Source organism: Chenopodium album, chromosome 19 (genome assembly GCF_948465745.1).
Source record: "Chenopodium album chromosome 19, dcCheAlbu1.1, whole genome shotgun sequence".
Taxonomy (NCBI): Eukaryota; Viridiplantae; Streptophyta; class Magnoliopsida; order Caryophyllales; family Amaranthaceae; genus Chenopodium; species Chenopodium album.
In genome coordinates, this window is record NC_137852.1 from 88,095 (window position 1) to 97,543 (window position 9,449).

At 37.2% G+C, this 9,449-nt stretch overlaps 1 protein-coding gene and 1 non-coding gene across 2 annotated transcripts; one reads left to right on the plus strand and one right to left on the minus strand.

Annotated features, from left to right (window-relative positions):
- Nucleotides 1–428: 428 nt before the first annotated feature.
- Nucleotides 429–2,141, minus strand: LOC145596030 (uncharacterized). Its single transcript, XM_081652465.1, has one exon. It carries the CDS (start codon nt 2,139–2,141, stop codon nt 429–431), a length of 1,713 nt encoding a protein of 570 aa, XP_081508591.1.
- Nucleotides 2,142–8,220: 6,079 nt separating this feature from the next.
- LOC145596304 (small nucleolar RNA R71) lies at nt 8,221–8,327 on the plus strand. Its single transcript, XR_014103153.1, has one exon. It is a non-coding gene; the product is annotated as a small nucleolar RNA R71 (small nucleolar RNA).
- The last annotated feature ends 1,122 nt before the right edge of the window (nt 8,328–9,449 follow it).

Genomic DNA, 9,449 nt, shown 5'->3' on the forward strand with positions numbered 1-9,449 from the left:
CTGAAAATTCGGTGCATTAAATCCATGAAAACAGCGGGTGCATTAGTTAACCCAAATGGCATTACCGTGAATTCATAGTGACCATAACGAGTCCTAAAAGCACTTTTTGCAATGTCCGACTCTGCTATCCTCAACTGGTGGTACCCAGACCTCAAATCGATCTTCGAAAATATTCCCGCTCCTTTCAACTGGTCGAACAAATCATCAATCCTAGGCAGCGGGTACTTATTCTTGATTGTCACGTTGTTCAACTCTCGGTAATCTATGCACAACCTCAAGCTTCCATCCTTCTTCTTTACGAACAACACCGGTGCACCCCATGGTGACGAACTTGGTCGAATGTAACCCTTTTCCAACAAGTCATCTAACTGAGTCTTCAACTCTTTCATCTCGGCTGGGGCCATTCTGTATGGAGCCTTTGAAATAGGTCATGTTCCTGGCACTAAGTCTATGGTAAATTCGACATCCCTCACTGGCGGCATCCCTGGAATCTCTCCAGGAAAGACATCGAGAAATTCATTTACTACTGGAATATTTTTCCCATCATCTCTATCTCCTTCTTCTATCCTTTGGACACTACACAAATACAGTGGATATCCTTTTTCTACACACCTTTTAAGTTGCAAAGCAGATATAATCTTTAACCCTGATCTCTTTCCCTCCCTTCGATAGGTTACCCTAACTTTGCCCGGGCCACACAACGTGACCTTTTGGGCTTCGCAATCAATTTGGGCCTTGTACTTGCCCAACCAGTCCATCCCCAAAATAACATCGAGATCTTGTAAGTCAAGCTCGATTAAGTCTGACGGAAATTCTACTTTTGAAATGACAAGAGGTACACCTTGATGCATCTTAGTGCAACTCACCACTTCCCCTGACGGGATAGCAATATCTAAGGAAACAGACACCGGACTCTCTAACTTGAGTCTATCTACTATACTTCTAGAAATAAAAGAGTGAGACGCCCCTGAATCAAACAAGACTTTAGTAGACATAGAACAAATAAAGAAATTGCCAATTACCACATCAGAAGCAGTTGCAGCCTCACGGCTGTTCATCACGAATACTCGGCCCTTGGGAGCGGCTCCACTGTTGTTGGGTGTTGGCTTAGGAATGAACCTATTGGGTTGAGCTGGCTTGGTTTGGTTCTTCTCATCTTGGGGTTTACCCGACTGCTCATCAGAGACTTTCTTATAGCACTCATACTCACGGTGACCTAGCTTTTGACAGTAGCGGCAAGTCACTAGGTTTCCCTCACAATCCCTCCCTGGATGGTTTTTCGCACATCTTTTGCAAAAATAGGTTCTCTTGGGTTTGTCTCCATTTCCCCTATTCCCATTTCCTCTTTCAAAATTCCCCCTATTGTCTCTTTTTCCATTGAAATTCCCACTCGGGTTCCCCTCAACTCTGGGTTTCTTCTCACTCCCGTTGAAAATCCCACTAGTCTTCCTCTTTTCCCCAGGAAAGTTTCCCTCTAGCTCTCTCCCCTTGATCCCATAAAGGTGCGCTGCTCTCCCATAAACCTCATCTAAGGTTTCAAAGGTCACTCCTCCTAATTTTCCTTGAAGGGTCAAAGTCAAACCTTGCTCAAACCTTTGTGCCTTAAGTGCTTCAGTTGGTACTACCTCAGGTGCAAATCTCATCAACTCAATGAACTTGCTATAATACTCATTAATTGTCATGTTCCCCATCCTAAGGTTCGTAAACTCCATACACTTTTGTTTCCTCAAGTAGGAAGGGTAAAACTTCTCTCTTAAAGCTTCCTTAAATTCAGCCCACCCAAAGTTAGGAATACTCAGTAAGTCATTTCTCCTTTGACTCCACCACAAATCGGCTTCCTCTCTAAGGTAATAAACAACATTATTGACTTTTAGCTCCTCGGGACAATTAATAGCATCAAAAAGTTTATCAAACTCTCTCACCCAATTTTCTAAGCTTGCTGGGTCTACTTTGCCAAGGTAAGTGGGTGGTTTGGCCGCAGCTACTCTCTTAAAGACTTCCCCAAAAGCATCAAGGTCATTATGGGCTTTTCCCTGATTTGAGACAATACCGGCTATGTTTTCGGTTATTTTGGTTAGCCTTTTGATGACAGAGCTGACTTTGGACTTACTCCCTTTCTTAATTCGTTGCCTTAGAGACATGATCCTGAATAATGTGGTAATTAGACTATGAATTTACAAACAAATTGTTCATCTATCCAACAAAGACTCGATAAGCGATGTGATAACTTTACTGCTCACGAAATATCTTGAGTACTAAACGTTTCCTCAAATTAACTAGCAAGTCTAAATTGCCATTTTTAGAAGCAACTCTATGTAACATCTCAAAATAAATCATCACAAGATTTATCATAATTTGCATACAATTATAACATACAAATCAACAAACACTTCACCATATAATTCATCACATAAGAGTGAAATTCACCTTCCAATCTATTTCCAATTTAGGAATAATTATCGAATAATAATTCATGAACCTTCACTAATATACCGTGGAATATAAAAATTCCCAAAAGACTATCAATCTTAATGCAATTCGAACCTTTATATTCTAAAACATAACTTGGACGTTCGCTTAGTCCATATACACATAATTCACATAAAGTTCGAAATCACCTTTTGAATACGTTTCAAATTCTTTTAATTTCGAAAATATTATATATGGTTATAAGTTGAATACTTGATTCATAATGTGGATAAATTAGACCAATGAGATCTCAGGTAGGAGAGGTTAGGGTCGACGTTGCCCAAAGCCCAAATCCAGCCTTAGACAGAGCTCATTGTCAATCCAATAATCCCCATTATTAATCTTTCTTCGTATTAAAATAGAAAGTAGTTTTTACTTAAATATATACATAATATATACTTTCGGAAAAACAAATGCGAAACTCTATCCTATATGCCCTTCTTAAGTCTACCCATTAGTTTTATATTCCAATTTTTATCTTTTTAAGACCTGAGCTCTGATACCACTTTGTAACACCCCCAAATTACTCTCTAATATTAATAATAATAATCCAACTTAGGGAGTAACATGGGAGTATTACCGCCACGTGATTACGTAAGGCTTAACAGAGTTTTGCAGCGGAAATAGTACTTTACTTTCATTAATGATAATAATAGTAGTAATAATAGTTTGATACACTTTGAAAGTTACTACGCCACTAATACTATGTTAACTAAGTTAAACTAGGTGATCACCGCCCATGGTTCCCAATGCAGCACATAGTTCACGTTGTCCGATCGCCATCACCTATCTACTCATCAAAATGATAAGTAGGGCCAAGCCAAAACAAAACAAATACGCATTAGCCAAAATGCTAAGTACATACAAATGCTAGACATGTAAAATCAATTTATTTAATTAAACATGCTTTCGAATAGATTCAACTTCAATAAATCATACTTTATCCAAACCATTGATAAATAGAAATTCATATATAAAAACTTGTCAAGAACCAATTTCCGAAATAACCAACTTTCCAAAGATAATTCCGAATAGGATGGATCAATCCTCATTTTCGTAAATCATTTTACCACCTAAGTGTGCACACCCCCCAAGCTAGTAACTCCTTACATAGTGCTATCAAGGGGAAAGACTAGGTCATACAAAGCCCATAGTCTTCAACTTACTCCGCGTAGTGGGAGTTAAAAATCCAAAGATCCAAGGAATAAATCCTGATAAATAAACTTTTCAATATCCCATACTCGGGATAATTTAAACAATAAAACTTCCGTCTTGAATATCAATACAAGTTTATAATCAACCATATAAAACATTTAAACATTTGAGATTAAACGATTAAAACATGCTTTACCGAAATATATTTCACAATCATCTAAACATGGTTCGAAATCACTTAACATGTAAATCACGTTTCATATAAAAGTTACTTTATAAAAGATCTAGCCACGTGTACGTACCTCGATCTTTGCACACAATTACAGAGCTCCTAATTTCGAACCCGAAATTCCTCCTATAACAAACCAATAATCCTAATCAAATACTTTTCAACCCATAGATACGATGACTTAAAATACCGACTTTGACTAGTTGTGCATGAACAACTTATTATTATAACCCTTTTATAAAATTAACACTTGTATTTATAAAATAATCTTTAACTATCCGTATTAATTATAATAAAAATTATACTACTAATAATAATATGAGTAGTAGTAGTGATACGTAGGTATAAGTAGTAGTATGATAGTGGTAATTGTAGTAGTAGCAACTCAGCAGCAACAACTACAATAATAATAATAATAATAATAATAATAATAATAATAACAATGATGAGAGGTGGTAGTAGTAATACGTAGGTAGTATAGGACTAAATAAAAGTAGTAGTAATAGTAGTATAGTAATAATAGCAACGTCACAGCAACAACGTCCACAATAATATATTATATATAATTATAATAATAATAATAATTATAATAATAATAATAATAATAATAATAATAATAATAAAATAATAATAATATTAATAATAATAATAAATGGGAAGGTAGTAATAGTAGTACGTAGAATAAGAGTAGTAGTAGTAGTGAATAGTTTTAGTAGTAGTTGTAAGTAGCACTAATAACCATAGTAATCATATTATTAGTAGTAAAAACATAAGAATATGAAGTATCAAGCTATATAGATGAAGAGTTCAACTTATGCTTTCATTATTACCAGCAAGGAGTAAAAATTTTACTTGGTCTTTGTTTGAAGTAGGAGCACGAAGGAAGAATAGAGGAGGAAGGAGGGGATGGGCTGCCGTGGGTGGATGCGGCAGGGCGATGGAGGGTCGCCGACCAGCTAGTGGTGCACGACTAGGGGATGGTGGTGTAGAGGGGAAAAGCTAGTAGGAAAGAGAGGTATGAAGAAGATATTAGAGAAGAAGGTGGAGTGAAGTAGCCATATGTGTATGGCTATTTATAGAGAGGTGTTTGGTACTACTTCAACCATATTCTTTAATGTAGTAGGCAAGTGGGTGGGTAGTTCCCCCCTTGCCGACATAGTTTTTTTTTTTTTTTTTTTTTTTTTTTTTAATAATAATATATATATATGTAAATATGTATATTGAAGTAGAATGCTAGGCAAATTGACGTACAAATTTTGTGTAGTACTAGTGTACTACATATATATTGAAATAGCGAATTTTGTACTTTGCCGACTGAATCGGGTACAAACTATTAATGGTTGAAAATCTGGTTTCGATACGACAAGTTTCAAATTGACTTGTATAATTAATATCATCATCAAATATAGGTATAAAATTATCATATAATTATTTTGTATGATAAAATATATCGGAAAATCCATATTTAATAATTGTTAAATGACTTAAAATACGGGGTATTACAGACATGCCTTACCATCTTAGCTTTGTCTACCTGTATGCCCTTATCAGATACAATGTGACCAAGGACGACTCCCTCTGTCACCATAAAGTGACACTTCTCCCAATTTAAAACGAAGTTGCATTCTTCACATCTTTTCAAGATTTTAGCAAGGTTAGTTAAGCATGCATCAAATGAAGAACCATAAACACTAAAATCATCCATAAAGACTTCCATGATAGACTCTATGAACTCAGAAAAAATACTCATCATGCAACGTTGAAAGGTAGCAGGTGCATTACATAAACCAAAAGGCATTCTACGATATGCAAAAGTGCCATAAGGGCATGTAAATGTAGTCTTTTCCTGATCGTCAGGGTGGATCGGGATTTGGAAAAATCCCGAATACCCATCCAAATAGCAAAAGAACTTATGATTTGCTAACCTCTCAAGCATTTGATCAATAAAGGGGAGAGGGAAGTGGTCCTTTTTAGTGGCGATATTTAATCTACGATAATCAATGCACATACGCCACCCTGTAACAGTTCTAGTGGGAATTAATTCGTTTTTATCATTTTTAACAACAGTCATCCCACCCTTCTTAGGAACCACCTGTACAGGACTTACCCATTTGGAGTCAGAAATAAGATATATAATAACTGCATCAAGTAATTTCATAACCTCTTTCTTAACTACCTCTTGCATATTAGGATTCAACCTCCTCTGGGGTTGAATACAGGGTTTGTAGTTGTCCTCTAAGTGTATCCTGTGCATACAAAAATCAGGGCTTATACCCTTGAGATCATCAATACTGTACCCTATTTCCCTTTTGTGGGTTCTTAGAACCTCTAGAAGTTGGGAAGTTTGTGGGTCATCCAGTGCAGTACTAATGATCACAGGGTACAATTCCTGCTCATCAAGGAAAACATATTTTAAATGAGAAGGGAGAGGTTTTAGTTCAGGTTTCTTCACCTCTGCAGGTTTTGATTCATGAACCAAATTTACTACCTTCACACAATCATTAGCATCAAATTCCTTGGTGGCAAGAGCTCTTTCTATGTCATCCACCTCCTTGCTCCATATGCTCATGTCACCTGCAGACAAATTTCCACAAAGAATTTCCTCCAAGGGGTCCCTTGCAAGAACCTGTGGTAAGCTTTCCTCACAAATATCATCCATTACATCAAGCACATCAATTAAATAACAATTTTCTTCAAGCATAGGACCTTTTAAAACTTTCCCTAAGTTAAAAGTGATATTATCATCGCCAATAGAAAGGGTTAGTTTACCATTTTTGACTTCAATAATGGCTCCTGCAGTATGGAGAAAAGGTCTACCTAATATAATGGGAATTTGCGTGTCCTCAGCCATGTCTAAAACAACAAAATCAACAGGGATAAAAAATTTACCAACTCTAACAGGTACATCCTCTAAAATACCTAAGGGGTATTTAACAGAACGATCTGCCATTTGCAAAGTTATATTAGTAACTTTTAAATCACCCATATTTAATTTAGCGCATACAGACGATGGCATCACACTAACAGAAGCACCTAGATCACATAATGCTTTATCAATGAAAACATTTCCAATATGACAAGGGATAGAAAAACTACCGGGATCCTTTAATTTAGGAGGGGATTTATTTTGTAAAAGTGCACTACATTCCTCAGTGAATGCTACAGTTTCTACTTCATTAAAGGCCCTTTTCCTAGTCAAAATATCTTTCATGAATTTAGCATATGCAGGAACCTGAGTAATAAGTTCTGTGAAAGGAACTGTTACCTGCAAATTTTTTACTACCTCCAAAAACTTACCAAACTGTTTATCCAACTTAGTCTTCAAGTGACGGTTGGGGAAAGGTAGCTTGATAACTGGTGGTGCTTCCCTACTCTTCTCCTGGGGTGCATCCTTCCCTGAGGTTGTACCCTGCAATGAATCATCAGAAATATTAGTATTAATAATTTTACCCTGGAGCCCTGCAGGGGCATTTGGTACAACGGAATCAGGATTAGCAATATCAATTAAATCAGGTTCATCCTCTTTGGGCATTTGGGGCCCATCGTAGTGTGAACCACTCCTTAGGGTAATTGCATTCGCATGTTCCGTAGGTTGAATTCCCTGCGCTGGTAGGGCTCCCTGCTGACGAGATTGAAGGGTAGAGGACAATTGGGCAATTTGGGTGTCCATGACTTTATTATGGGCTATAATAGAGTCAATTTGTTGGTCTCTACTCTCCATATGCTTTTGCATACTGGTTAGCATTGCTCTAATTTCTGACAAAGCAGGGTCAGAAGATGTAGTAGGGGTTTGTGCTGGGGCTTCCTGGTTAGCATGAGGGTGGTAATATTTCTGCGGTGGAGGGGGTGCTTGTTGTGGTTGTTGTGGAGGTGGAGGATTTTGAACATTGGTGCTACGGTAAGATAGGTAAGGATGGTTCCGGTAGCCAGGATTGTAGGTGTTGGAGTATGGATTATTTTGCTTGTAAGTTTGGAAAGCATTAACTTGCTCCATTGAACTCCTGCAATCTTGTTCATAATGACCTACACTTCCACAACTTTCACAGAAAGCATCATTAGCATTATTAGAAACAGTAGAAACATTAGCAACAGAATTAGGATTGTTAGTAGTAAGGCTATCTAATTTCTGGCAAATAGAAGTAAGCTGAGCTTGCATAAGGGTTACTGAATCAACATGATGCTTGCCCTTATTAGCATAACCTCTAGTATTCCCATATTGGGAATTATGGATCGCCATATCTTCAATAACCTGACCTGCATCATCAACATTTAAATTCATAAATCTACCGCTAGCTGTGGAGTCTAAAATTGTCCTTGATGCATTCCCTAATCCATTGTAAAAAGCTTGAATTAGCTGCCACTTTGCCAAGTTATGGTGGGGACACTCCCTCTGCAGATCCTTGAATCTTTCCCAAGCCTCATATAATGCTTCATCTGGCTCCTGGGCAAAATTCTGAATGGCACTTCTCAATAAAGCTGTTTTCTCTGCAGGGTAATATTTATTATAAAAATTTAAAGCAAGAGTCTCCCAGTTAGTAATACCAAGTGCAGCTCTATTCAAACCATTAAACCACAATTTAGCTTTTCCACATAAAGAAAGGGGAAAAAGAATCTCCCTGATTTGGTCCTGCGTTACCCCATTCTGCCTAATAGTATTGCAATATTGATAGAAATCTGCAATGTGAAGATTAGGATCTTCACCCTTAGCTCCACTAAACTGCTTTCTTTCTATCATTGTTATAAATTGGGGCTTGATCTCAAACTGGACTCCCTCGAGATCAGGTGTAGGAGATAGATGTGGAAAATCCGTTAGGGACGGCTGCGAGTAATCACTGAGCTTGCGCGGTGGAGGTGGTGGTGGTGTACCCATCTCTAGTTCTGAATCAGAAGAGTGCTCCGAATCACTAGAATTAGGTAATGGATTTCTAGGAATATCGTTACTCCCAGAACCTGCCAGGATCTGCCTATAAAGATTCTTCTGTCTATGAAACGAGCGCTCGATCTCAGGATCGAATGGAATGTAACCTGATCTGGAACACCTGGGCATAAACAAAGAACTAAAAAGACAGATATTAGAACTACCTCAAAGAACTAATGTCCTTTGAGGCAAAAAGGAAAATAATCTAGACTACAAAAACAATTAGAAATAAAAATAAAACCGTTTCCCCGGCAACGGCGCCAAATTTTGACAGGGTAAAGTCGTATCCCCTAATCAAAAGTAATACCTAAGTCCTCTAACTAAAGTAGACAGGGAAGTAGGGTCGAATCCACAGGGAAACTGGTCTTTCTACTCCTAATTAATTAATATAATCTAAATTATTAAGGTAACCAAATTGTTGTGTTTTATATGAAATTATACTACGGAGATTAAGTTTAGGGAGAAAGTCGATAATGAGAAGGCCTAGGGTCACAGGTTCACCAATAATTAATATTCTGGGATAAAACATAACAATTAATAATTAACATTGCACAAATAACATGATTAACAGGCTCTCGCAATTTATTAACCAACATAGATCTAACAGGCTCTCGCAATTTACTAGATCTAAGTTCCTATCGAAAATAGCCTTTAATATTAAATTAACATCTGCTCGAT

Excerpts from the sequence above, each read along its gene's own strand:
- LOC145596030 (XM_081652465.1), bottom strand. The coding sequence starts at position 2,141 with ATGTCTCTAAGGCAACGAATTAAGAAAGGGAGTAAGTCCAAAGTCAGC.